At 57.6% G+C, this 27443-nt stretch overlaps 3 protein-coding genes across 20 annotated transcripts in view; 2 read left to right on the top strand and 1 right to left on the bottom strand.

Moving 5' to 3' along the window:
- Positions 1-68: 68 nt before the first annotated feature.
- On the top strand, positions 69-25439 carry DHX30 (DExH-box helicase 30). Of its 4 annotated transcripts, XM_036877711.2 has the most exons (23): positions 69-198; positions 1943-2037; positions 2719-2825; positions 3723-3777; positions 8024-8119; positions 13838-13968; positions 14586-14696; positions 18469-18770; positions 19168-19288; positions 19804-19953; positions 21393-21545; positions 21675-22511; positions 22746-22821; positions 22897-23001; positions 23169-23344; positions 23528-23734; positions 23818-23899; positions 23967-24160; positions 24238-24397; positions 24477-24634; positions 24721-24824; positions 24902-25041; positions 25125-25439. In XM_036877711.2, the coding sequence occupies exons 4-23, from the start codon at positions 3750-3752 to the stop codon at positions 25376-25378; spliced, it is 3585 nt and encodes a 1194-aa protein (XP_036733606.2). In that variant the 5' UTR covers positions 69-198; positions 1943-2037; positions 2719-2825; positions 3723-3749; the 3' UTR covers positions 25379-25439. The 4 variants fall into 4 exon arrangements, with proteins under 4 accessions (XP_036733606.2, XP_036733608.2, XP_036733605.2 ...); XM_036877713.2 differs by lacking the exon at positions 2719-2825; XM_036877710.2 differs by lacking the exons at positions 69-198; positions 1943-2037; positions 2719-2825; positions 3723-3777; positions 8024-8119 and adding an exon at positions 12414-12623.
- LOC130679589 (uncharacterized) lies at positions 25403-26753 on the top strand. The gene is made up of 3 exons (XM_057488831.1): positions 25403-25435; positions 25477-25977; positions 26531-26753. Exons 1-3 carry the CDS (start codon positions 25403-25405, stop codon positions 26690-26692), a joined length of 696 nt encoding a protein of 231 aa, XP_057344814.1. The 3' UTR covers positions 26693-26753.
- MAP4 (microtubule associated protein 4) overlaps positions 25614-27443 on the bottom strand; it is a 182089-nt gene continuing 180259 nt past the window's right edge. For 14 of the 15 annotated variants that reach the window (XM_057488124.1, XM_036877690.2, XM_036877685.2 and 11 more), the window contains one exon: positions 25614-27374. In XM_057488124.1, coding sequence (XP_057344107.1) covers positions 27367-27374 — 8 coding nt within the window. In that variant the 3' untranslated portion in view covers positions 25614-27366. The remainder of the gene's footprint in view (positions 27375-27443) is intronic. The other variant, XM_057488101.1, reaches the window with a different exon arrangement.

Here is a 27443-nt window from a genome sequence, read left to right as displayed (position 1 = left end):
GGAGCGGCCGCGGGCGCCCCAAGCGGGGACGACACCCCACGCGAAGAAGGGGCGGAGTGGGGTGGGGCGCGGCGGACACTTCCTCCGCGGGCGCCGGAAGCGTTGCGCTGCCGCCGCTGGGAGTTGTAGTCCGGCCGCGGTAGGGACCCGCGGCTCATGCGCGGTGCACCGCGGCTTGTTTCACATCTGTAACAACAGGTGAACTGGGCCTTTTATTCTCCCCTTTCGCGCCTGCGAGGAGCCGCGGCCGGGGGCTGTCGGCGCGAGCAGGGGCTCGGGTCCGGCCGGGGCCCGGCGTAAGGGGCGGAGAGGCGGGCGGGCCAGAGGCGCAGGCCGGGCATCCTGGGCCTGCCGGGACGCCGGCCGCGCCGAGCTGGGGCAGCCAGGCCTCGGTCTGCCGTTGCCATGGAGCCGGGGCGGGGCGGGGGCCCGGCCGGCCGCGGGCCGCGGGCGAGACCTCTTTCTGGCGCGCTGCCGCCGCCGGGGATGCTCGGTTCCCGTGGCCGGGCCTGGGCAAGCTCCGGGGCGCCCTGGGACCTTTGTCTGCCCCCGAGCGCCGGGACCGTGCCTCCAAGGGGAGGCCTGGTGCATTCTGGCCCCGCTGGGTTTGCTTGCTTTGGCACCGATCTTGTCACTGGGGGACGCCAAGGGTTGAGGTGTTCTTTGTTTGCTGGTGGTAACTTGCCCCATTTGGCAGGGGAACACCTACAGCATGTTGGATCCTTTGTTTGCAGTGAACTGGAGTCCCAGGGGTCCTCAGAACCCCCAAGCCAGGAGCATGGCGTCCGCATGCGTGCTGTCTGGCCAGTCCTCATGTTGCAGTATTGGTCATCTTATACCTGATTTTGCAAGGCAGATGCGGTCCACTCTGCAAATCCAGTCCACAGGGGCTTGCCATACACTGCAGCAGGAGAACTGCCGATGGCCAGTTGCAGACTCTCAAACTGTTTTGGTCTGCAATGTAACTGGCCAGAGCGAAACGGGACATTGTGTGACGGTTTCCCTTGCAGTTTCTTTGAAACCAGTGATGCCGCTGTCCTTGTGGATCTTGACTATATCTTATAATTTATACTTAAATCTTGGAAATTAGGAATTCCCAGGAGGGAGGACTCCTTTGGAACGTTTGGGATTTATGATAGGGCCCCTCATCCGTGTAGCTGTTCCAGACATAGGAAATGCATCCTTTGCTGTCCATTTACCTCCCAAAGACATTTGTTCTCCAAGTGTTTTAACTTATGTAGCCATGGTTCAAAGTTTATCAGTTGGAAGCTTCTTACACCTTTCAGCCTTTGAAAATGTCATTATAAAATGTTACTTCCAAAAACGAACCATGGGACATCCAGACAGCAGTATAGTACGGAAACAAGTCGTGTAGTATAAGCATGGAGCCCAACACCTAGCTTCAGGTTTCCGTTCTGCAAGTTGTGTAACCTGCTCTGGGAAAATCTGCCTCAGTTTCCTTCTCTGGGGAAGATAATTCCTACCTAACTGGGTGGTTGAATAGATGGAGATGAAGTCTGTGGAAGTACTTTGTAAACTATGAAAATGGTGTTAAGCTTTCCGTTATTATTTTCCCAATCTGGAAGCAGTTCCTTATCTTCCTTAAATAGGTTCATATTCTAGTCATTATGGAATTAGAACTCAAACCTGAAGCAGCTTTTGCTCTGGCCTTGGAGAAAATGCTTCCAGGACTACAAGCCCCTCCTTATCATGACATCTCTCCTGGTATCTGACCAGTGCTGATTAAGGCAGCTCACAATTTGGCAGGTCTCAGGGGTGCTACAGCAGGTTCTGACGTGAGGCCAGTGCGTCCAGTGTGTGTATTTCATGCCACTAACAAAATTGGTCCTGGTTGTTAGAGTTCGTAAATGCATTCCGATGCTCAGGAGCGACTTTCCCTGTGGGGGCCATCACTTTAGTGACCCAGCACTGTACTTCCCAGGAGGAGGCCCAGTCTCGTGATGAGGAGTAGCAAGGAGAGAATACAGCTCCAGCTCAAAAGCCTGCACGATCTGGGGGTGTCACTGCTCTTGTAAGGTAAGCTGACTCAGCTGCGCTCCCTGAGCAGTGGTGGGCCTCATGCACAGCCACGCTGTAAAGCAAAGGCACGTATTGAATCTATTTGTGACTTTCTTGGGAGAAAGGTATCATTTTTATTTAGTCATTATGGAATCTCTGTGCCCTTGAATCATCCCATAGTGACTCTGCTGGGAGTTAAGTGGTGTTTCGTGACTCAAGAAGTCTTGACATAATAGTGTTTTATTTATGTCTAAATTATTTAAGAGGAACTCTGAACCACAAAGGTTTCCAACGTAATTCTGTATTGCAGGGGATGCAGCTTTCTTTTGGATCTCTACGAAATGCTCTAGAGCTCTGTGGAACATCTCTGAAAGACCCTGTCTTGACTATCATACTGTGTTTTTCTAGACTGATACAGGGAAAGAGCACTGTACGAGCCTTGGTCGGCATCGGGAGGATGGGGACTCTTTAAAAGCAAAACCGAGAGTCTATTTACAAGCAAATTAACTTACAATTTCTTAGCAAGAAAGTATCATTTCTTAAGTAATAGTCACTTAGATGTTTTAGATTTTATAATATTCAATTTTTCTTGAAAATTAGAATTTCAAATTATACCCTTTTTCTTTTAATTTGGATAGAAGAAGTCTATAGAATGTAACTTCTTAAAGTGAACTGTATCATTATTGATTTGTATTGAAGTTTTCTCTCTGAGCTACCATATCCTACCGGCTGAAATTTCCGGCATCCCTCGGGGAGAGGAGGCCATCAGGGCAGACCTGCTATGGACCTGAGAGATTCGGCCCCAGGTCAGCCCTCCAACCCCCGCCCCCCATGATTTGAGAACAACAGGCAGTAGCCGTCAGGAGCAGGAGGCTAGGCCCCATTAGGCTCCTAGTAATGAGAAACATTATCCTAATTTGCTAAAACATTGTGTAGATGTTTTTAAGCTTAGGCCACGTAAGGTTATTGCACCAACCCAGAAGTACTACATTATTAAAGCCCTTTGTAAGTCTGAGTTTTTAAACTTTATGAGTGTTTTATAAAACAAAATTATTAAACCAGAGGTGTTACTTATTTGTGTGTACCTTCTCTTGTAAGTCTCCAACTACATCCCTCAGCTGAGTATGCTAATGAGCAAAATGCGCCAAAATTTTTATCCAGCAGTTGTACTTTAACTTATTATTTGTTCCTTCATAGAGACTCCGCCATGAAAAGCTTTTTATTTTGACTCACTTTGCAGTTTCTCTTTGATATGTCGTTAAAGTCCCGTCCCTACGGGCCTGACTAGGTTTTGCGGAAGCTGAGTGAGCCAGTTTGTCCGTGGGCAGACATCAGTCCCTCTTCCTGGAGCCACAGAAGTCAGGGGCCCATGTAGAATTTCATTTCTTTCTAGAAGTCCCAGGAAACCTGCATTGTGATGAGTGGACATATATGTCTCTCATGATGAAATGCATCTCCTTCTGTTTAGCAGGATTCAGGGAGCTGAGGACAGAGAAAACAAGCTCTCAGTTAGAAAAGAGCAAAGATGTGGAATTACTTTAGAGTCAGGATGGCTCTTCATCCCTGAGGCTGGGGCAGCTACTGGGACTCGTTAGTGAAGCACTTCATTTTTCTTGTCTTCTGGACGTGCTGTATGTTAGTGAAGTCTGCACTGTGGGTTCTTGGACCAGGAATATTAACCATTGCCTCTCGGACCTTCTTAGGAGTCCAGCTTTCCCTCCTGGCCAGAAATGTTCAGCTTGGACTCATTCAGAAAAGGTAAGAACATAATGGTGCCTGTGGCTGCCTGTGACGGGCGGCTGTGAGGCTGTGGATACCCCACGAAGCCCTTCTTTGGGTGACTCCACAGTCCTTCCCCAGCCTTCCTATTGCCTTGTGCTTATAACCTGTGTCACCCGTCCAGGTCCTCGTGTACCCTGCTGCCCCTTCCTGGAGTGTCCTCTCACTACTCTGACAGCCTACCTCTAAACCAGGGCTTTGCACTGTTTTCCCCACGAACCAGGCACGATCTGCCTGCTCTGACTCTCCTCAGCGTCGCGTCTGTGCTTCCGCGGGCTCGCTCTGTTCTGAACCAGTCCTTGCTTCGGTGGCCAGAAGCTCCCTGCGGCCGGGGCCCATGCTGGTTTTCTCTCCCCTGGTGCCGGGCACAGCACTTTGGACAGGGTAGGCCTCCGTGAACACCCGAGGAAGGGCACTGAGTCGTGGTTGTGTTGGTGGCTATAGAAGCCGGGGCAAGTCTCGAAATCAATGCCCCAGGCAGCTGCGGTGAGAGGTGGTATAGGGAGAGGCGGGACTGAGCCATGGCAGGGCCGGGGGTGGCCTCTGGGGTCTGCTCCCAGGAAGTGGTGCAGCCGGTGGGGAGGGCTTTCTGTTCTTGGATGGAGCCCTCTAAGACAGGAGAGAGTAAAAGGCCTACCGCCTGTACTGACGCAGGACCATGAGGGTCCTGCCTGAGCATATGGTGCCAGTGAGTGAGAACTCGGCCGGCCTTCCATCGCTGCTGACCGGCAAGGTTCTCCTGGTTGTGTCTCCTCCACAACCCATGTTCCCAGAGGCCTGAGTGTAACCCCCCGAGGGGGACCAGGAGGACTGGATGCACCAGGGTTCAGAGCAGCCTCTTCCTGCCTCCTTGTTTACCTTTAGCCACTCTCTTGTTTTCATACTGCATAAAAAAAATAATCTCTGTCATTTTGGTTTCATTGATTAACTGTGTCTGAGAAGGGAAACACCGAACTTGACATTAATGTAGGACAGCACATTTTGAGCTGAAAATTAAGTACACTTAATTACTTTGTGTTTACCTTCCGGTCAGTGGGCTTTCTTGTCCACCCACTTGTAGAAGTTCAATGGAAATAGGTTTTCTCGTGGTGGGCAGGTCTCTGAACTGGCAGTGCCGATCCTGTAAGGAGAAGGGGAGCCCGATAAAACCACCGTCCTCCCCTTCCCGTGTTGTTTGACTCTGATACGAAAGGGAGATGATTCCAGGGGAGAGACTCGTGGACAAAAAGCCTCTCCACTTGTGATTTTGCTTTCCAGGCTGGGGACCGACTTGCGGGAGAGCCTCCCGTCAGGACGCGGGTAGCACTCAGCCTCCTGGGAGGCAGCGTAGCCTCACCCGCAAGAGCTCCGGACCCCCATGCCAGGCTCCCAGCGCTCTCCTGCCTCCTCCTGGCCAGGGAGGCCGGAGCAGGGCTGGACCTCTGGGCCCCTGTCTCCTCACGATTTAAGTAGCTGCGTCAGCATAGTTTCCAAGGACTAGACGAGTTAATACACACAGAGAGCTGGGGACAGGACCTGATACCTGGCGGATTCGGTCCATGGCATTAAGTCGCTTCAGGGCGTCGTAAGACTCAGTCTGGCTTTGGGCCTAGCTGCTCCTGCACATAAGTGTTATATTCTTACCAACAACTATTTTATGCCTTCTGGTCTCAGGGAAAACCATTAGTCAGTCACCGCCTTGAATGTCTTCCCTCAGGAAGCCTGTTCTCTCGTGGTTCCCTGCCTGCAGGCTGAATGTCCTCCTGTCGCTCGTGTTTTGCTGCATGACCTTGGCAGTCAGTCATGTGTGGCCTTGTGACACTTCCACTGTTGTACAGAACTGTTCTTTATCTCTTACGGAGTTTTTTTGTGTGTGTGTTTCTCATGATGAATCTTGAGGAATGTAATGTGGTGTAAAGCTTGAGTTTGACTGGCTGGGGTTGGCTTCTGGTCCCGACTAACACCAGGTGTTAACTTACCTGATCCTACTTCCCATCCCTATCCTCAGGGGCATAGGGAAGATTGGAGGTGATGGAGGAGAAGCACACAGCTGTGGTCTGTCCCCGGCCCTTCGTCTGGGGTCGGCAGGCCCTTGATAAATGTGAGCAGACTGACCTGTCTGGGGTACAGCCCTGTAGCCGATGTTTTGCTGGAGAGTGACAGCCCGGCCTCAGCATGCCGTGTGCCGCGTGGCTGCCGGACTGTACAAGGCAGCAGGGTGGAGACAGCTCTGTTTAAAGACACTTTCTGGTACTCAGGTCTCAGGGGGATGGGCCACTTGATGGTTCTCAAGTTAATGGCCGTGACGGTTTCCTGCGACACGTGGGTGGCAGCCCACTGGGTGTGCCCACAGCCTTACTTCCTAGCGTGTAATTCAACAGCTCCCAACACCTCCCAGCCAGAATGCTTGTGTGCCCGGTGTGTGACCTGTTCCTGCCTTTGTGAGCATCTTAGCAGTTTTCTTGTCTCTTAGCTGTAGTGCCATCAGAGTCAGGCTACAGAGAGCAAACTGAGTCTTTTACAGTCAGCACAAAACTCTGAAAACTGGGTAAATGGCAAGAATGTGCAATTTTCCTCCAACTCCATGGTCAGAAGAGGCTCAGTGATGTTGTGGGATCGTAACAGTTTTCCACCAGTTGCTGAAATTCCTTAGCAAAACAACAAGTAATCATCAAACGGTTCATTCTTTTTTTTCAATCAGCCTTCCTGGGTATGAATGAGGACCCTCCTCAGGCAGAACCCAGAGGCTGAGCTGGTCATTTCCACCCTTAGCTTCAAGGTAGAAGTGGAATTAGTTCCCAGAAAAACCTCGATCCTAGGCTCTTTGCCCTACAGGCGTTTCTGCTGTAACACTATACATGTTCTTTGCAAAACCATTCCTGTGATGTCATAGGAGGGCTTGTGGGGAAAAGACACAGCACAGCTCCCCCTCCGTGGCCCAGCGCCTGGGAGCGAGGGGCCTGTGCCGGGACACAGCTGCAGCCGACGGACCGAGCCCTGGGCAGATGGGCCGCACGCGGGCCTGCGGCTGGGAACCAAAGGGAGGCGGGCCTGCGTGCAAATGCTCACTCCCTCCAGCATTTTATTACGAACATTCAAGAAATACGGAGACATTGGAACTGTGCAGCGAACACCCCTGTATCTGCCACCTCGGTTCCCTACAGACACTCAGTGTAATTTTTTTTTAAATGTGGCTGAAAGACTTTTCCTTTTCCTGCTGAAAACTACAGTTCTCCTGTTACCACAGTTCCCTTGCCTTAGAAAAGTCAGGGTGACCCAAAGGTTCTTCTTTCCCTGATGTCATTCCCCTATTTACCAGGTGCATGTGCACCGATGGGCAGCCCAGAATCGGACTTGGCTGCGGCCTGCAGGCCGCTCCTCAAGCATTAGGGTGTGTGACCCTCTCCCGCCCTCCATTCCTCCCCGTCTGTCACACTGAAACCGGGAGGACGACGGGCACAGGAGCTCGTGCACCTCCACCCCAGACCCGCGGTTCTCCAGCGCTTTCCCCATCTGGGTGGCCTTAAAGACCTTAAGCCTTCCTTACCCAGCTGTTTCCATCTTCCCGTCAAAGGCCCAGGGAGTGCCTTAATTTTAGTTGGTGTACATTAAATTTTTGGAATGTCCTAAAGATGTACTCTGTAGGTCTCTGTGTTTAGTCTCCAAATGAAGGGACATGTTTGGAGTGAGAAATAATTCCCTTTCAGAAAGAGGGAGAAGGCTGGTGCGTGGCCCCGGCCCCGGCCCTCAGGGAGGCCCTAGCACCCAGACCTTGCTCCCCTCGCTCTCAAGAGGGAAGGAGTGGTCCGACGGCTCTGGCTGTCTGGGCCACTTAGGGGACCTGAGCAGAGGGCAGTTACCATAAGTGGGAGGCAGGTGTGTGGGAGCCCCCGGGGCTTTACATGGTTCTGTCACTTTCCAGCTTCCAACTGCTGTCCTGTTTCATCCTCACAACTCAAGATTGGAGGGAAGTACATGGGGTGGGCGCCAATGGAGGGCGGCAAGGGGAACAGGAGGTTTGTAGGCTCTTTTGAGACGCAGGAAGGGATCTATGCAGGGCCCTCCTGCGTCCTGTCTATACAGCTGCCCCCTTGATGGTGGTGCTGGTGACGCTGTCTCACAGAACCCATGACTCAGGCGCTGCCCAGCAGCTGCTCTCCAGGACTGCTCGCGGATGCTCTGGGTGCGTCCGTGCAGGCCTGTAACTGGGGGTGAGACTTGCCTGATGCCCTCTCTCTCTCCCCAGATCGGGCCCAGCACAGGCAGCGCCAGTGCAAACTTCCCCCACCCCGCCTTCCACCCATGTGTGTCAGCCCTGCCCCTGGAGGGACCATCTCTCGAGGTAAGGGAGGAGGCTTGCCTCCAGCACCAGCCTGGCCCGGGTCCGGGAGGCGGGCGGCGCTGGGCACCCAGGTGCCTGGACACGAGCGAGAAGCGGAGTTAGCACGGATGTTGATGCCTCCAGGGAGCGGTCACTTGGAAAAGTCAGGTCATCTCCTGGTCCTCAAGCACAAGGCTCAGACGCTGCGCTCCCACCAGGCCTCCTCATAGACCAGGATAAGCCCCAGGCTCCGTTCTGGGCATGCAGCACCAGCATGGAGAGTATCAGGGCTTTGATCTCCGGGGCAGGCCCTGGCTTGGGGGGCTCAGAACTCGCAGGTTGCTTGGCCAGTGCACATCGGAGGCTTAAGGGAGGCCTGCAAATCACTCCCCCAGAGCGCTTGACTGACACCAAAACCGTGTCTCAGTCCATTTGGCAGGAAGACTCTCCTTTTGATGGGCGAGTGTCACCGCCCACAGGTGACAGGTCACCTCTGGGACCCTGGGTGGCATCCCTTCCCTCAGACAGATCCTCCCAAGGCCCACAGAGACCAGGGCTCCTGGGAGCTTCGTCCTTGTCCCGACAGCCGCTCTCTCCTCTTGGCTGTCTGCTCACATGCTGGCCCCGGCGGCCTCGCGGAAGAAGGCTGCTGTAGGCCGGGGAGTCTGCAGGCAGCCTGTCCACTGAGGCTCCGTCGGTGGACTGCTGTGAGGGTGCAGCGCCCAGGAGGGTGCAGGGCGCACAGGGCCCCTCAGCCCCTGCAGTGGGCTGCTCGGGCAGCCTTCCTGCTGCAGCGGCCCTGGGACACAGCAGGACAGAAACGAGCACTTCCTCCCCTCTGGCCCTTGCACTTAGGTGCTCAAGAAATGCTGCCCCTACCAATGCCAAAACAAGCGTTGATTGTCCTTTTTTCCTTTCTTAAAATGCCCTGTAACTCAAAAGGCCAAATGCTAACATTACCAACACAGCAGGTGAGTGGCGCTGAGTGTCAGCCGTGCTTCAGCCAAGCTCAGAGATGGGTACAGGGGACGACCAGCATGACTAGGCGGTGCTGCCCTGAGCCCCAGCAGAGGGAGAGCAGCCGCTCCCCGCAGGCCAGCCCAGCAGGTCCCTCGTGGTTTCCTCTGATGAGAACAAAGGCCCGAACCTGAGTGTCCTCACCGCTGTGCCTACAGGAGGTGTCCTTGGGGGTTGGCTTGCCGTCTCTCAGTCTCCCCAGTCTCCCCGACTCCCTCTCTCCCCGCCCCTCTCTCTCTCTGCCTGCCCCCGCCCCACCCCCCACCATTTTTTTCTAAGGCCTGGAATCCCTTCTTCACAGAAGCAACAGGCCACACATAAGCTGCACTCTCCACTGTGCTTTCTGGTCCCTAGAGGCTTCACTGTTGCCTCTGCCCTCAAGGAAGACGTGCATGGCAGAAACAGTGTCTCTGGTTTTCAAATAGAAAAACAGTGCTCAGGAAATGGCAGCCACCCGAATAGGGTCACAGTGCCCATCAGAGTCAGATTTGGGTTAGGAGAGAACAATCACCTCTCTTCCCAGCCTACCCCACTCTACTCCCAGCCTCTTACCAAGGCCCCTTCCAAGGTAAAGGGCGAATGAATCAGGAAACCCGCCTCCAGGCCAGCCCAGGGAGTCTGCCCCAGTGCCCCATCTGAGGCGTAGAACAGTAGGAAGCAGTGCGGGGAGACATGCCTCTGGCAGGGCACTGGGGGCCACAGGACTGGCCTCCCCTCCCCGTCCCCTTGGACAGCAGTGGGCCCTCTTGGTGTGGGGGTCACCGCAAGGGGATCGTGGCCTTGCATATGTGCAGGGAGAGCATGAGGACAGGCAGGGAGGCCAGAGTGGTCGCCAGTTCCTTCAGCTCCCCTTACCCTCCCTGTGGCCAACCAGCAGACCCTTTCTTGATGTTTGGACCCCCGTCACATACTTGGCCGTGGGTGAGTAAGCAGACGGAACGCTGGCTAACACCACCTGGTTACTCCAGACGCTGCCTCTGACCTTCCCTCCAGAGTTCCCTGGTCTGCCCAGCCGGGACTAACTTGGCTTTTCTCCTATTGCTTTTTCCTGGGACCTCCAAAGTTTAGGATTCTAGAACATCTTCCTGTGTATTCAGCAGATCCTTGGCACCTTAACTCCATTCTGCTGGATGTCATTGTTTAGCACACTTAGTACCAGATGTCATGACTGATCCAGAAGGGAGGGGAGAGAGATCTGACCCAGTAAACTCTATTTTTTTCAGAACCTCCCTTCTTTTTCACAGGCATAGGAGTCACCTTTCTCTCCCCAAAGAATGGAGAGTGGAGGAGAAGGCTTGATGTTGGTGGAAAGGACAGCAGTAGGGCTGGAGAAACATGCCCTCTTCAGGGTCTTCTAGGAGGAGTCTGCAAACGGTCCTTAACAGTCAGCGAGTAAATAGGCTTTGCAGTTTATACGGTTTGTCTTGCTGGCACTTAACTCTGCCATTCCAGAGGGAACTCAGTAATAGATAGTGCGTGAACAAGCATGGCTCTGTCTCAGTAAATGTTATTCATGAAAATAGGAAGTAGGCAGATTTGGTCTGCAGGCTAGACCAGCGGAGAGAAGGTCCCAGAGCCCAGGGAGCTACAAGAGCTGGTCCAAGAGTTGCTCTCCCTTTACAAAAGGCAGTGAGGTTTGTGGAGGTGACATATTTGCTCAAGATGGTGTCAACTGTTAGAACTTGGATGAAGTAAATGACTAGAAAAGGGGACCAGGAGCTCCTTGAGAACCAACTAGTAGTTGGTTGACATCACCGGATTTTTTCTTTTAAGATAAAATTTCAAACATCCATTCAAAATATATTCTCTAAAATAGAAGAAGTAGTATAAAGCTTGAAGAATTGACATCCCATGGCCAGACTTCCTTCATGTGCTTCCTGTGGAAGCAGACCAGGAGACCCGAGGGCGCCAGCCTCAACCTGACTGGCTGTCCAAGCAGAGCGCTACGTGGCGGGCATTCCAGGCACCAGGCGGGCCCTGCTCCCCGGCTGGGTCTGTCTGTCTGAGCTGCTCTTCACCTCTGACACAGTTTTCAGAGTCTGGCCTCAGCTGCAGCCGCCACTAACAGGCTTGTAAGCTTCTGGGTTCTTTTGAGGGAATTCAAGCTGCTAACCGTCTTTGAAAAGCATTCCTGAAGCTGGACGGACATCTTAGCAAATTAAAGGGCCACTTGGCCAGATTCAAAGCCCTTGGAGAATCAGATCCCACTCTTGTTTTGACATCCCAGTATGCATGGTTGGGGTGGGGGTATTTGATTATTTGATACAGATGGGGGTGTCACCTTGTGTGGTCAGCAAACCATTGCTGCCAGGGTTTTTTCCCCCCCTTTTGCCCCTTTCCTGGTAAAAAACCAATGAGAAGGTAGTGGAGGAGCACGAGCCGGTGCTCTGGGTGGGTCTCTACGGGGCCTGTCCTTTGTTGTCTCAGACTTCTGACGGAGTGCCCCACAGGGCTGCCTTCCAAACATTCCCGTTTACCCTAACCACAGCCGAACCAAATGAGTGGGCAGGTCTGTCCTAATTTTACCAGTTGACAAAATTGCCCAGGGTTCATAGCTGGCAAGGGGTAGAGCTGGAACCAGCCCCGAGACGAGCACTCAGACCCCATGCTCTCGCCGTGGGCCGGCGGCGCCCAGAGCACGGTCCCAGGCCAGCAGTCCCGGTATCTCCTGGGAACACGGTAAGGACGCAGCCACTCGGGCGCCACTCCACACCTCATGACGAGGAAGTCTGGAGGCGGCTCCCGGCAGCGCTTTGACAAGTGCTCCAAGGGAACATCGGGGTCAGGGCACTGCTGGCCTCTCACCAAGGCCCCTCCAAGGGCTGAGACGGTGGTGCCCTTGCTGCCCCCGTCAGTGCCCCCACGTGCAGATTCAGCCCCATTCCCAGCCGACCCGAGTTCCTGCTCCTCTGCGCCATGAGAGGAGTGAGCCTGGCCCGAACCCAGGGGTAATAGTTTGCAAACAATACCATCCGGCTTCCAAACAAGGAGCGGCAGCTTTCCACTCCGTGCCGTCCACGCAGAGTGGGGACGCGGTGTCCGAGCCGGGGACTTTCCACCTTTGACCCCAGCTCCGGGGATTGAAGCCGCTCCGCTCCCGGTCGGCCCTTCCCGGGCCTCAGGTTCCTCACCAGGTTTGCTGTGTTGCCCTGACGTGACCGGGAAGCCGCAGTGGCGGGCACGGGAGCGTCGGGGTCGCCCCGCCAAGGCCCAGGCCCCGCTGCGCGCTGGGGGAGGCGCGGGGTCCGCCCGCCGGCAGGGGGCGCGCTGGGCGGGGCGCGGGGTCCGCCCGCCGCCGCGGGGACCGCCGGGAGCGCGATGGCGGCCGCCGGGAGGCTCATGGCGCTGGCCGTCGGCGTCTCTCCGCTCCTGCGGCTGCCAGGGCCCCGCGCCCCCAGGCGGCCGGGGCGCTCGCGCGGCCTCTCGTCTGGGTGCGCCCACCCCGACCGCGCCAAGGAGGCCGAGGCCGAGGCCGAGGCCCCCGAACGCGACGGGAGCGCGGTGTCCGGTGAGGGCGGCGGGCCCGCGGCGTAACGCTCGGTGCGGGCCGCGAGGGAGCGGGGGCCGGTCCACGTGCGGGAGGGGCCGCTGCCGGGGCGCAGGGGGCCCCGGGAGCTGTTTCTTGCCGGCGGGATTCTCGGCTGCGGACCGGGGTCCGCCCGAGGACACTCCGCCGCGCAGCCGGGTTGCGTCGGAACCCCTAGGGGGTCTTTCCCAAAACAGAGCGCCCCCAGGCGTCACGGCTTCTCAGCGGCCCTGGGGGGACCGGGGGGTGCAGTGCTGTGAGAAGCTCCCCACGTGGCCTGTGACTGATGCGTCCAGGTGCACGTGTGCATGGATGTGCCCCCTACAGAGTTCCTTTCTGGAGCCTGAGTGGAGGATGGAAAGGCTTCCCCTCTTCTCCGACAGCCTCTGACCCTGCACCCCTTGAAGGGCCACCCTCCTCTGGGACCCTTCTCTCAGTGCTCAGCCACTCCCAGCACGCTGCTGCTTGGCCTGGCTAAGCCCCGTGTCTGGCACAAGCTGCCTTTAGGTAGCCGTCTCCTCCATTTGTGATCTGGAATTGATGGAAAGAAAGTACAAGTCAGAAACATGAGGTGCTTGTGGTGTCTGACGTGACTTACCTCCACCGGACGCCAGCGAATTTGCAGGGGGAATATAGCTCGTGCACGTGCCTCTCCTGTGGATGCTTCTGATCGATGTCCGTACACATAATCTGGCTCCAAAGGGCCTTCTGCAGGGTGCTGAGAGCTGGGGCCTGCTGTTCATACTCTGGGCCAGTCCTCCCTTCTGTGTGTCTTCCATTTTAGGAGAAGCCTTGCACCGTCTTGAAATCCAGTCTGTGTGTGTGGTGAATTTTTACGTGCTTTTTTTGTTTAGCACCTTCTTTCAGACGGACTAGGGTGGTTTGCCGACATCAAGGCTTCTGTAACTGGTGTATTAGATCAGAAGCTTGGGTGGGGAAGAGGATGCTGGCAGGTTCCTCTCTGTGATGTGTTTGGTCATTGGCCTTTCATCTTCAGGGAATGGTTATGCAATGTAGGTCTGGCCCTGCTGCCCGCTGTAAACCCCGAAGCCATTCCTCTCCCCAAGATGCTGCTCGTTGCTATTTCATCACAGCCAACATTCTCAGTATCCAGCACCCAGGGTCGACCACCCCAATACACACCCCATGGAGTTTTTAAAAGAAAAATAACTATAATGTTTTTGTTATGTTCTTAGCTTCTAGGGACCTATTAAAAGAGTTCCCACAGCCCAAAAACCTTCTCAACAGTGTGATTGGAAGAGCCCTGGGCATCTCACATGCAAAAGACAAGCTAGTCTATGTGCACACGAATGGACCGAAGAAAAAGGTAACTGGCTGGTGGCTGGGAGACTTGTTCTGTCAGGAAGAAGGCTGGCTGTCCTTTCCTCCCTCAGGTTTCTCTGTTCAGGGAGGCTATGGAGTGTGTTTCTGAATTGAAAATAGTCAGCAGAGACTGTCCGAGCAAAGCGTGGCTTGAAGAGCCTGGCTTAGAGAATGGGAAGGCAGGGTGGGTGGGAAGCAGTTCACACCCCATGGAGGACAGGCCTTTCCACTGAGTGCCAGTTTCGGTCCCCAGCGGACTTCCTGGGACTGCAGAGGGTTGGAGTTGGTGGGAATTCCTGTTCCTAGAGTCTCATAGTCCTGGAGACCCACAGAAGGATGCAGGCAAACCCTCCTGAGTGATTTTTTATGGTAAAGACGGACCCCACCTTGCTCTCTGGCTAGAATGTGGCACTTTGAGGAAGCAGAACAACTTGAGGCGGGACAGACGGTTTTGCAGAGGGAGGGGTAGAGCCTCACGGGTCAGTGATGGTCCTGGGGCGCCACCTGCACTCAGCTCTGCTGCTGGGAGGCCCACAGCTTTGCTGTTGACCCTCCATGTGACTTGCAGCAACTTTGCAGCGCAGAGAGACAAGGGTCCTGATTCTTCCTTCTCTTCCCCAGAAAGTCACCCTCCATATAAAGTGGCCCAAGAGTGTGGAGGTGGAAGGCTATGGAAGCAAGAAGATCGACGCAGAGAGACAGGCCGCAGCCGCAGCCTGCCAGCTATTTAAGGTGACGCCAGCAAGAACATGCAGGCCTCCCTCCCTGCCCCTGCTCTGATGGCCTCTCTGGTGCCAGGCCCATTTGGGGGTAGGCTGGCAGGGTGTCCACTCACTCACGGGTCCTGAGCCTTCTTGTGGTTTAGCCATCAAGGGCATTGGTATTTTATTGTTCGTTGTTTTGTTTTGGCCACTGTGGTTACCTGCTTCTGTGGTTTGGAAAACCACAGACAACCCTTCATGACAACATTCCCTATGCAGAGCAGCAGACATACTCCCGTTTTGGCATGCTTTTCTTTTCCGTTGTTTTCTATGGCTTTTCCTGTAGCCGTGTGGTCCTCTCTTCCAGTGGAAGCAGGATGATGGCTCCTCTTCCTTCCCACCGGTTGGGCGTGGGCTGCATTTACTAGACCTTCAGTGTTGCTCACCAGCCTTCTCTCTGTCCTTGATTGATGCCTCTCACGGCTGTGCAGATCTCGAATCTTCCTTGGGTTTCTGACTCTTCTTCTCTGCCCTGACGAGGACAGAGCTCGAGATGTGTATTCCTTCAGCTTTTTTCCTATTCGTGGCGTCCAGGCCTTCACTGTCCCTGCCTTCCTGCATCCAGGACCCCCACTGCCCCTCTCTTCGCCATCCCCTCTCCCTCCCTCTTATATAATTTTCAGGTCCTTCCTCTCCTGAGTCTCTTCTGTAGGCTTTAGAGGCACTGCAATGCCCTGGCACCTGCCCTGGGCCTGATGCCACTGCAAGCGGCCCCTGTGTGTGTGGTTCGAGTATGCTCCAGTGTCGTGGCCCCTGCTGACCTTCACCTTTGCACAGGGCCTGACGTGGACAGAGTAGTGGCCATCAGGTGACTGCCTGGAGCAAGGCTTTGCTGGGCCCCGCAGCCCCTTCTTGGCCCTCACTTCACGTGGATGCTCTGTGGCTTTGGCACTGCCTCATGTCTCTTCCTTGGGCCCTGGGTTGCAGACTGCCTCCTCTCTGGGTTCCCCCACAGTCTTTCCCAGCCTCTTAAACATCTCTTTTCCTGCCACTTCTCCTGGGAAATCTTGTCTCTTAGAGGTTAAACCATCATGTTTAATGTGTTAGAAATCTCCATCTCCCGTGGATTACCTTTACTTAGGGGCTGTCGTTGGGGCATGGGGCGTTGGCAAAGTCTGGAGGCTAAATTGTGGACGGTAACACCTGGGGGAGCACTGCTGGCATTAGGCCAGGCATGCCTGTCAGCACCCTGCAGGGCACAGGGCAGCCCCCCACAAAGAATTACCAGGCCCCAAATGTCTCTAGTGCCGAAGTGAGAAATTCTCCATCTGGGTGTTTGGAGGCACTTTAAACCCAGGCGTATGCAATAGGTCACAGCCACATTCCTCCCTCTGCCCTCTGTATCTGGGCTCACAGCTTTTGTGTGTGTGTTGAATTGTAAAACATGAAAAATATGACACTTAGCTTCTCAAGCATTTTTAAATGTGCATTCACACTGTTGTCGACCAATCTCCAGAACTTATCTTGCAAAACTGAAACTGCAGATCCACTGAACAGCACATCCCCCTCCTCCAGACCTTGCGCCCCACATCCACTGTCCGTCTCTGTGAATCTGCTCCAGGGACCTCCCAGCAGTGGGCTCACACGGTATTTGTCTGTCACTAGCTGGTTTCACTGACCGTCGTGTCCTCACGGTTCATATGTGGAGTCTGCGTCAGGATCTCCTCATTTTTAAGGCTGGATGGCCCCATTGTACGTGTGTCCCGCGTCCTGCTTGTCCATCATCCGTCGATGGACACTGGGGCTGCTTCCACCTTCTGGCGATTGTGACCAGTGCTGTGAATGTGGGGTGTGCAAACCTCTCTTCAAGGCCCTGTTTTCAGTTCCCAGAAGCAGGGTAGCTGGATCACATGGTAATTCTGTTTTTAATTTTTTGGGGAGCCTCCACTGTTTTCCGCAGCAGCTGCACCATTTCATGGTCCCACCAGCAGAGCACAAGGGTGCCAATTTCTTCACATCCTTGTCTACACCTTCTTATTTTTTTTTATGGCAGCCATCCTAATGGCAGTGAGGTTGTGTATCATGGAGTTGCTTTTCCCTAATGAGAAATGATACTGACCATTGTTTATTTTTTTAGGTAAATTTTAGAATATAATAACCATACACTTGTGTATTCTCAGTCTGTATAATATGGAGTCTTAGTCATAGGTCCTGCGATTAGTGTAAAGGGCAGAGTGCAGCAGCGACAGTGTGCGTCTGCACACCCCCAGTGGTGTCACTGGCTCAGAAGGTAAATATCCCCCTGTCACAGCTGAAGCGAGTTTATTTTTCTGGTGTCCTCTGCACCTCTTCCTCTTGGGAAACACACAGCTACAGATTATGTGGGGACGCTGCAGGGTCAGATGACTCTCCTGAGACTTGGGGAGGGCAGCTGCTTTAAACTATCCTTTTTGACTTGATGAAGTTGAAAATGTTGCAGATGTTGAGTGAGACGTTAAACTAAGCAGATGATGAATTTGTGGACACAAGAACAGTTACTCCCTAGCAACATACCTAAATCAGGAGGGAGCACATTTTGAGGATTTGTGCCCACATGGCATCCATTCTCAATTTGATGCCCTGCAGAGCTGTGATATTTGAGAACACCTGCTCGCCCTTGCTCACTGAGCGCCCAGTAGCATCTTTCCATGTGCTTTCTGACCGTTTGTGTATCGTCTTTGGAGAAATGTCTCCCCCAGCCCTTGGCCTGTTGTCCAGTCATGCTGCCCGGCCGCTGCCTTGCGGGAGCCCCGTGTCTGCCCTGGAGGCGCGGCTGCCGCATTCCCTGCTAGCACCACTCACAGAGCTTCAGCTCTTCCTCCCCCTCACCAAGCGCTGCCCTCACGCCGAATGCCCGAGAGCTCGTGGAACAGCCGCAGCCCAGAGGGGAGGCCCTGCCCTCAGCCTCCGGAACAGAACAGGCTCACTGACGAAGAGGAACCTCTCCAGGTGCCAGGACAGAGGGTGCAGACACAGGGCACAGAGGCATGGAGCCAGGCGTATGTGAGCAGCCAAGAGCACTGGGAGCGTGGGCCCAAGGGCCTGGCGATGGTGCACGCAGGTGGGCAGGAGACAGAACTCCAAGCCTTGGGCGTCACGGGGGGCTTTGATTAGACTGTGTGGATGCCAGTTCCCCAGCTGCTGGTGACCAATAGATCGCGGCCAGTCTGGCCGTCAGGGATGCTTGTCCTCAGCTTCTCACTTGCTCTGGCCACCCACACTCCTGCGCGGCCCAGGTGCTGAGCGGCCTGAGGGGACCAGGTCTCATCTGATGGCGCTCTGGTGCTGTCGTATGGCTCTGTACATGCTAGAGGCTCAGCCCGCACAGTCAGCTTTACTCGGTGTTCTCCAGGAAGAAACTATGCATTGTAAAATAAGACTTCTGTGCAGATGGCTTTGGGTTATTTCTAGAATACATCCCAGCATAGGATTCTTCTCAGAAGGTGTAGCTGTGTCTGCTTTTCCTAATTGCTGTATTCACTGAAGCTTGTGATGGTGCCTGCTTCCCTGCTGCCTTGTGGATTTGTTCATTTTTTCCTGTTTTTATCGGTAGGTGTTAGAACTCCCCTAGTGGCTGGCTTTCGTCTGTCACAGCTGTGCACTGTAGGTGCCGTCTCTGTATCTAGTTCTGGGCCAGGGCCAAGGCAGGTGGGCAGGAGGAAAAGTATGTCTCCTCCATGAGAGAGGCTTCGGGTACAACTGCAAGTTCCCGGAAGGTGAGGTGTGAGGGTGCTGTGGACCCTCACCACACCTCTCCTCCCCAGGGCTGGGGTCTGCTAGGTCCCCGCAACGAACTGTTTGATGCAGCCAAATACCGCGTGCTAGCCGATCGCTTCGGCTCTCCGGCTGACAGCTGGTGGCGCCCAGAACCCACCATGCCACCCACTTCCTGGCGGCAGCTGAATCCTGAGAGCATTCGGCCAGGGGCCCCCAGGGGCCTGTCCCGTTCCGTGGGCCGGGACGAGGAGGAGGATGAAGAGGAGGAGCTGGAAGAGGGGACCATGGATGTCAGCGACTTCCTGTCCCTGACCCAGCAGGACCCCCACACCCCACTTAGAGACTCAAGGTACAGTGTGGCAGGGCCACAGGGAAGCTGGCTGCCCTTGTCGTGCGGTGGTGCTGTCCCGAGAGCCCTCTGAGATGGGAGGGCCCTGTCGTTCGGGTACATCTTCCCGCTCGCGGGGGAGCCAGCCTGGCTGTGGCCGTGGGTCTCATCTTTCCCCAAACAGCAGCGCAGATCCTCCCTCTGGCTCACACCTGGGCCCCTCGGAGGCCTGCAGGCTGCTCTGCCCACCCCCTGCCCCCGCCCTCTTCTCTGGGGCAGAGCATCAGCTGTGCTGTGTGTCGGAGAGGGTCACAGGCCAGGCGGCAAAGCCCAGCCCACTCTCTGCTTGCTGGACGCAGAGCCTGGGGGATGGTCAGCGCTGCAGGAGACCTTTTCTGCCTGACCTTGATCTTCCCAGGGGGGGTTCCATTGAAATGACCGACGACGACAGTGCTCTCAGGGCTCTGACCCAGTTTCCACTTCCCAAGAACCTTCTGGCTAAGGTGATCCAGATAGCGACGTCATCCTCCACAGCGAAGGTGAGTAGGGCCCCAGAAGTCCCTGTGGGTGGGAGGCCACCTGGTCATATCTGGTCCTGGACCAGGTTGGAGGGAAGCTGCAGGCGTGCAGGAGGCCGAGGATGGAAGGACCCCAGCCAGAGCAAGGTCCTTCCCCTCCCTGGATTCTTGGAGGGGAAGAGGGTGCAGCAGGGCTGGGAAGGAGTTTAAACACAGGAGCAGAGGGATGGACTGTGGCCTCGGGTGTGGGGGACCCTGATCCACTCAGGGTGGCAGCTGTCCTGCTGAGGTGTGATAGCACCTGTGTTTTGAGGCGCTGACAGGACAGTGGCTGGGAGGGCAGGCAGTGGCAGGTCCCTGCTGAGACTCAGGGCTGTTGGGGGAGAGGCAGGCCAGGTGGGGCCGCTGCCTGTGGGGCCTGCTCCTGCCTGGCCATGGTGCTCTGTGTGGATGGTGTCACCTGCAGAGGCGCGCTTCTCCATGCCACAGACACCCCGTCCCCTGCCTTGTCACAGTGCCCCTCTCCCCGCCTGCAGAACCTCATGCAGTTCCACACGGTGGGCACCAAGACCAAGCTGTCCACCCTCACACTGCTCTGGCCCTGCCCCATGACCTTTGTTGCCAAAGGGCGCCGCAAGGCAGAGGCTGAGAATAAGGCAGCGGCCTTGGCCTGCAAGAAGCTGAAGGTGAGTCCAGGAGGGTCCCTGGTGTGGCGTGAAATGCCGAGGCCTGCCCCCATCCTAGGCGGACTGGCCCGCTTCTCCAGGCAATGAGATCCACCACCATGGCCTTGCCTGGGCACAGAAGCACCTGGTGTCCCTGCTGTCCAGGATGGGCTGTGGCTGCTGTTTCGGGGGCTGCCCACTGCCTGTGTGGGGGCCTGTGCCCAGGGGCTCTGCCTTCACTGCATGGTGGACCCAGAGGCACACTTGTTATCCCTATTGGCAGAGAGCTGGTGCAGTGGTGGAGTACAGAAAGATCTTGGTAACCTGGGCTTTGTGGCCCAAACAAATGGCAGGACACTTATCTGGCATGACGGATGAAGGCCGTCCTCATCCGTCCTTCATCAAGGCAGAGGCACTGTGCCTCGGCTGGCAGGTCCCTCATAAGGCCCGCAGAGGCCAAGCAGTGGGAGGCAACATCATGTGGGGGCCACCCAAGAAGCTGCAGGCTGACCACGTGGGACGGTGGTTCGCTTGCAGAACGAGGGGAGAGGGGCTCTGCTTTGCCGTGGATGGTCTGGTGTACCTATGGCCATGAGTGCCAAGGTGGGGGCTGGGAGTGCTCAGGGCAAGTCCGGATTCTAGCCTGGTAGACATGGCCTCTCAGCTTGGTGGGTTCCTGTCCCAGAAAGGAGCCAGCGTCTGTGGGCAGGGGGCCCAGGGGGCTGTGCTGGCACCTCCTGTAGGCCAGGGATCACATCTGCTGGGAGGCCAGGTCTCGGTCACCCTGGGCTGACTTCTTAAAGAAGGGAGTGTTTGGTCTGGGCTTTGGCGGGAGAATGGGAAACAGGGCTGGAGGGATCGGGCTGGTGCAAGGGCCAGGGTGACTCAGCTAGGGCAGGAGGTGCAGTGTCACCAGGGCCTTGAGTGTCAGGTGGCATAAGTAGATACTTACAGGACATTCCACGTATGGTCACGAAGGGTCCCAGACGGGACAGGTGCCCAGAGATGATAGGAGGCGGCGGGCAGCTGCCTGAAAGGGTGCAGTGGGGTGGGTGGGCTTTGTCGAGGCAACTGATGTGGAGGACCAGCAGCGTGGGGGGGCTGTGAAGGAGGGGCCCTGTTCTCAGGTCCCCGCTGGCAGTCGTGGAGAGGGGGCTTCTGTGGGGGCCCAGCTGCTCAGGGAGTGGGCCCTCGGGGTCACCCCTGCTCTTAGGCAGGCAGGCTATTCTGTTCAGACACATCAGGTCTTGATTTTCTTAAAATAGTTTTATCTAGTTTTCTTTTGGTGGAGATATAAGTTTTCCTGGTTCCTAATTTTCTCTCCTGCACCATGTCACCAAAAACCTAACACTCCTCAGAAAAGAGGCTGCTCCAAACACATTGTCCCTGGCCCTCCCAGCCTGTCTGGGCCCATCCAGAGAGGCCAGGGCAGAGACTGAGCCACACGTTCCCCGCTGCAGAGCCTGGGCCTGGTGGACCGGAACAATGAGCCGCTTACCCATGCCATGTATAACCTGGCCTCCCTGCGCGAGCTCGGTGAGACTCAGCGACGGCCATGCACCATTCAGGTGCCGGAGCCTGTCCTCCAAAAGATAGAGACCTTCCTGACCCACGTAAGTGCCGCCCCCTCCCCATCCCAGCGGGCTGCACATCTGGCTCGGTGAAGTGCGCACAAGTCGGCCTGGGGAGAGGGCTGGGGGCCCTTCCTCTGTCCCTACTGTGCTGGCTTCTCCTTCCCCCAGTACCCTGTGGACAGTTCGTGGATCTCCCCAGAGCTCCGGCTGCCGAGTGATGACATCTTGCCCCTGGGCAAGGACTCGGCACTCCTGAGTGACCCCATCACAGGCAAGCCCTACGTGCCCTTGTCAGAAGCAGAGGAGGTGCGTTTGAGCCAGAACCTGCTCGAGCTGTGGCGGAGGCGAGGGCCCGTGTGGCAGGAGGCCCCCCAGCTGCCTGTGGACCCACATCGGGACACCATCCTCAACGCCATTGAACAGCACCCGGTGGTGGTCATCTCTGGGGACACGGGCTGTGGGAAAACCACACGCATACCCCAGTTACTGCTGGAGCGCTATGTGACCGAGGGCCGTGGTGCCTGCTGCAATGTCATCATCACGCAACCCCGCCGCATCTCTGCCGTGTCTGTGGCACAGCGGGTTGGCCATGAACTGGGCCCCTCCCTGCGGCGGAACGTGGGCTTCCAGGTGCGGCTGGAAAGCAAGCCCCCTGCCCGTGGCGGCGCCCTGCTCTTCTGCACGGTGGGCATCCTGCTGCGGAAGCTTCAGAGCAACCCCAGCCTGGAGGGTGTGAGCCACATCATTGTGGATGAGGTACACGAGCGGGACGTGAACACAGACTTCCTGCTCATCCTGCTCAAGGGCCTGCAGCGGCTCAACCCAGGGCTGCGGCTGGTGCTCATGAGCGCCACGGGCGACAACGCACGCTTTGCCCGCTACTTTGGCGGCTGTCCCGTCGTCAAGGTGCCCGGCTTCATGTACCCCGTCAAAGAGCACTACCTGGAGGACGTGCTGGCCAAGCTGGGCAAGCACCAGTACCCACAGCGGCACCGGCCCCACGAGGTGAGGGGCACCTGCCCAGGGCTCCTGCTTCTGCTCCAGTACCCCCACCGCCATGTCCCTGTGGCTTGGGGGGCCTGGGGTGGGTTTCTGTCCCCAAGACCCAGTGTCATTGCTAGAAACGGGAACCAGAAGGCATGCATGGCTAGGGTGTGCGGGTCAAGGGTGACATGAGGGCCTATCTCGCTGAGTCTCCGGGACCGTGACTGTGGCCTCACCTCACCCCACCCCCACCAGTCCGAGGATGAATGCGCACTTGATCTGGACCTCGTGGCAGATCTGGTTCTACATGTCGACGCCCATGGCGAGCCAGGTGGGTCCCCCTGCCCCATGCCCACCTGACCCTGCCTGCCAAACAGCTGCTCATGCCCGCAGGGCCCCTTTACAGGTGGGATCCTCTGCTTCCTGCCCGGCTGGCAGGAGATCAGAGGGGTGCAGCAGCGCCTCCAGGAGGCTCTGGGCGCGCTGGAGAGCAAGTACCTCATCCTGCCAGGTGAGTGTGCGCAGGGAGCATCCCCACCGCCTGCCCTAGCCAACACTCCCTAGCAGGGTTTCTGACGAGGCTGTGCAGCCTTTGACCTGAGGTCCCAGCCCTTGCCCTGCCCACCCCGCGGGAGGCTGTGGCAGAAGCAGGGCAGTAAGCTGTCCTCCCGCCGCCAGTGCACTCCAACATCCCCATGATGGACCAGAAGGCCATATTCCAGCAGCCCCCTGTGGGGGTGCGCAAGATTGTCCTGGCCACCAACATCGCAGAGACCTCCATCACTGTCAATGACATCGTGCACGTGGTGGACAGCGGCCTGCACAAGGAGGAGCGCTACGACCTCAAGACCAAGGTGGCCCCGCAGCCCCGGGGAGAAACGCCGAGCCCCTGGGTGACCCCGGCTGCTGAGCCTGCAGTCGGCCACGTGGGGTCTCAGAGTCCCTGCAGGGGCAGTTGAGGGATTGCGTGAGGTGAAGGCAGCAGGGCTAAGGAAGGCCAGTGGGTATGCGGTCAGCTCACCCGTCCTCTCCGCCAGGTGTCCTGCCTGGAAACTGTGTGGGTGTCCCGGGCCAATGTGATCCAGCGGCGGGGCCGTGCGGGCCGCTGCCAGTCAGGCTTTGCCTACCATCTGTTTCCACGGAGCCGCCTGGAGAAAATGGCCCCGTTCCAGGTGCCAGAGATCCTACGCACACCCCTCGAGAACCTGGTGCTGCAGGCCAAAGTCCACATGCCAGAGAAGACGGTGTGACGGGCATGGGCCGGGCCGGGGCGGTGGGGCCGCAGGACGGGGCCCACTGGCTCACATGGTGGCCATTCTGCCTGCAGGCAGTCGAGTTCCTTTCCAAGGCTGTGGACAGTCCGAACATCAAGGCCGTGGACGAAGCCGTGATCCTGCTCCAGGAGATCGGTGAGTGGGCGGGGCTGGCTGGGCACGGGGCACCCACAAATGCGCGTTGACAGCCACGGTGTTGCAGGGGTGCTGGACCAGCGCGAGTACCTGACCGCCCTGGGGCAGCGCCTAGCCCACATCTCCACCGACCCCCGGCTGGCCAAGGCCATTGTGCTGGCCGCCATCTTCCGCTGCCTGCACCCGCTGCTGGTGGTCGTCTCCTGCCTGACCCGGGACCCCTTCAGCAGCAGCCTGCAGAACCGCGCCGAGGTGGACAAGGTCGGGCCAGGCCCTGTGCCCCTGCCCTGGCCCACCGGCCTCGTGCCAGCCCTTGACTGCCACCTGCCGCCCTGCAGGTGAAGGCGCTGCTGAGCCATGACAGTGGCAGCGACCACCTGGCCTTCGTGCGGGCAGTGGCTGGCTGGGAGGAGGTGCTGCGCTGGCAGGACCGTGGCTGCCGCGAGAACTACCTGGAGGAGAACCTGCTCTATGCGCCCAGCCTGCGCTTCATCCACGGTCAGTGCCGCACCCCAGCCTGCCGCCCCGGCCCTGGCCCCGGTGCCCCTCACCCCTTTGCCGCTCTCCCGCCTGGCAGGGCTCGTCAAGCAGTTCTCAGAGAACATCTACGAGGCCTTCCTGGTGGGCCGGCCGTCGGACTGCACCCTGGCATCGGCACAGTGCAACGAGTACAGCGCCGAGGAGGAGCTGGTGAAGGGCGTGTTGATGGCGGGGCTCTACCCCAACCTCATCCAGGTGCTGCTCTGCCCGGGTGCTACTCTGCCCAGGCGCCCGGCCTGCTGGTGCCCACCCCTTGCTCAGCCCCCCACCTCCTCCTGCAGGTCAGGCAGGGCAAGGTGACCCGGCAAGGCAAGTTCAAGCCCAACAGCGTCACGTACAGGACCAAATCTGGCAACATCCTGCTGCACAAGTCCACCATCAACAGGTGCGCGGCGGGGGCGGGGCGGGGCGGGGCGGCCGGGAGGGGCGGGGTGGAGGGCCTCACCTGCGTGCGTCCCCCAGGGAGGCCACTCGGCTGCGGAGCCGCTGGCTCACCTACTTCATGGCCGTCAAGTCCAACGGCAGTGTCTTTGTGCGGGACTCGTCGCAGGTCCACCCGCTGGCCGTTCTGCTGCTCACCGACGGGGACGTGCACGTGCGCGGTGCGTAGGCGGCCACGGGCCGGGGAGGGTGGCCGCGGGCCGTGCTCACCAGCGCCCTCCGCGCTGTGCTCTGCCCCCTCCAGATGACGGGCGCCGGGCCACCATCTCACTGAGCGACAGCGACCTCTTGCGGCTGGAGGGGGACTCGCGCACGGTGCGGCTGCTGCGGGAGCTGCGTCGGGCGCTGGGCCGCATGGTGGAGCGCAGCCTGCGTGGCGAGCTGGCCGCGCTGCCGGCCACCGTGCAGCAGGAACACGGGCAGCTGCTGGCCCTGCTGGCGGAGCTGCTGCGCGGGCCCTGTGGCAGCTTTGATGTGCGCAAGACGGCCGACGACTGACGCGCGGGCGTGTACAGGGTGCAGATGTTTATTAGAATAAAGTTCTATTTATCCCTCGTAAGCTTCGCCGTCCACTGGGCACCCCAGGGGCTCGGGAGCACAGGGCTCAGCCCCCACCTGCAGCCGCGGGGTGCCATTGCCCTGCCAGGGTGGGGACCGGGAGGGCCTCGGGCCCCGGGGCAAGGGGCGGGGCTCGCGCTGGACTCACACAAGCCAGGACACAGACGCCACCAGGCTGGGTGGGACACCGTGAGCTTTATTTACTCGGAGTCATTGCAACAGTCTCAAGCAGACGACACAGGTCACATTGGGCCACCAGCCCCACAGAGCGGCACCGGCCTGGGTCCACCTGCAACAAGCCCACCCGCCCCCAGCCAGAGCTGCACAGCCGGCTGGCAGGCTCACGGACCTCGTGGCCAGTGACCGCGGGCCCCGTGCTGCGCCCTCACGCCGCACCACTTCCTTCTCCCCCAGCTCCACCTCACCCCTTGCTCCTCCTGAACAAATGCGCGCCCTGCTGCCCTGGTGTGGCCGAAGCGGTCAGCGTGCGGCGGCTCCGGCTCAGGGAGCCCTTTGTCCACGAGATGCTGCAACATCCGGTAGGTGCTTGGGGAGTGGGGGCATGGTGTCACTCCCCCCAGAAAACAGTGGTCCAGACGTGGGGGAGCTGCCTGGCCAACACCCGCCCTCTACCGGGGTCGAGTCTGAACCTTGGCCCAAGAGCCCCTAACTCCTACCTCCTTGGAGGGGCCTGGGAGCGGGGGTGGGGGGTGGACTGTCCTGCAGAGGGTGTGCCCCCCAGGACATGCCACTTCACTACAGACTTAGGCTTTACTCCTTTATTAGAAACCATGCAAACTTTAATACAAAAAGTACAAGTGCAATAAGAATCTGTGTGTCAATGCAATTTCCTGGACCCCGTCATTGCAGCAATCCCTGGACCACAGGGCTGGGACGCCTCCAGCCAGGTTCCAGGGAGGTGGATGGCTCATCTCATGCCTTTGCACTTAAATTTCCAGATCTGATTCCCCATTGTCCACACCAGTCTGGACATCTTGGGCTCCTGGGCACGAGTGCCAAGCAGGCCTGCGGCCTGGGCATCGACCTCCTGGCCTGTCCATTCTCCAGCCCTGACCGTGTATCTCCCACCAGATCCAGGGAATGAGACACAGATGCCAAGCCAGCCTCTTGGTTAGAGAAGAGAAGCAGCACACGCACAAAGTGCCAGAACCACAGTCCACACTGACCAGCCCTACATGCTCACCAGCCGCAGTCCCTCACCACCTCCGCACCGGGCAAAACGCCCCAGCCTGACTACTGGCCAGGGCCTGAGGACCTCCCCCATCCCCTTAACACCTACTGAGGACTTTCGCTTAGACCTGGCTCCAACCTGCACAACTCCACCGTCCTTAGGTTAAAACAAGAAAAAAGCATGACAGCAGCCGGGCAGGCGTGGGAGGCAGCAGGGCCGCCCTGACCCTAACGTCGCAAGGGCACAAGTGGGCACCGCTGCAGGGTCACAGGGAGGGGCTCCAAGGTGCAGGCAGCGCCCTCGCCCTCACACGGACGCTGCCTCCACCCTCCGTCCTGGGGACCCCGTGAGGAGGGAAGCGTGTCAGTTTCTCTTGGGTTTGGTCCAAAAAAACCCAAACAAGCAAAAGGAGATTGGAATTGGGTTCCCCAGCTCCCCTGCCCAGCCTCCACAGAGCTTGGGCAGGTGGCAGGAGCAAAGCGAGGGGAAGGGTCTACTGCCCTGGGCAAGCAAGGGAGAAAGTGGTGGGCGGGCGGTGGGGAGGCCTGAGCTGGGGCCCCCAGGGCAGGGGAGCAGGAGACAATGTCGGCCCGTGGTCGATGCGGGCCCTGGCATTTGCCTGGAACATCAGCCTGTAGGTCTCAATCTGCAGGGACACGGGAGGAGGGAAGGGAGAGGGTAACAAGGGACACAGACGGGGACATGGGGGATGGAAGACGAGACCAGAATGTCATCATTAGATGCCTGGAAAATAAAAAGTTGCTTAGTTAAAATTCAGGCCACATTCTAGTCAAAAGGAAAGGGGTTTCAATT

The sequence above is a fragment of the Manis pentadactyla genome, chromosome 1 (genome assembly GCF_030020395.1).
Source record: "Manis pentadactyla isolate mManPen7 chromosome 1, mManPen7.hap1, whole genome shotgun sequence".
NCBI lineage: Eukaryota > Metazoa > Chordata > Mammalia > Pholidota > Manidae > Manis > Manis pentadactyla.
This window is presented reverse-complemented; position numbering and strand designations above follow the sequence as displayed.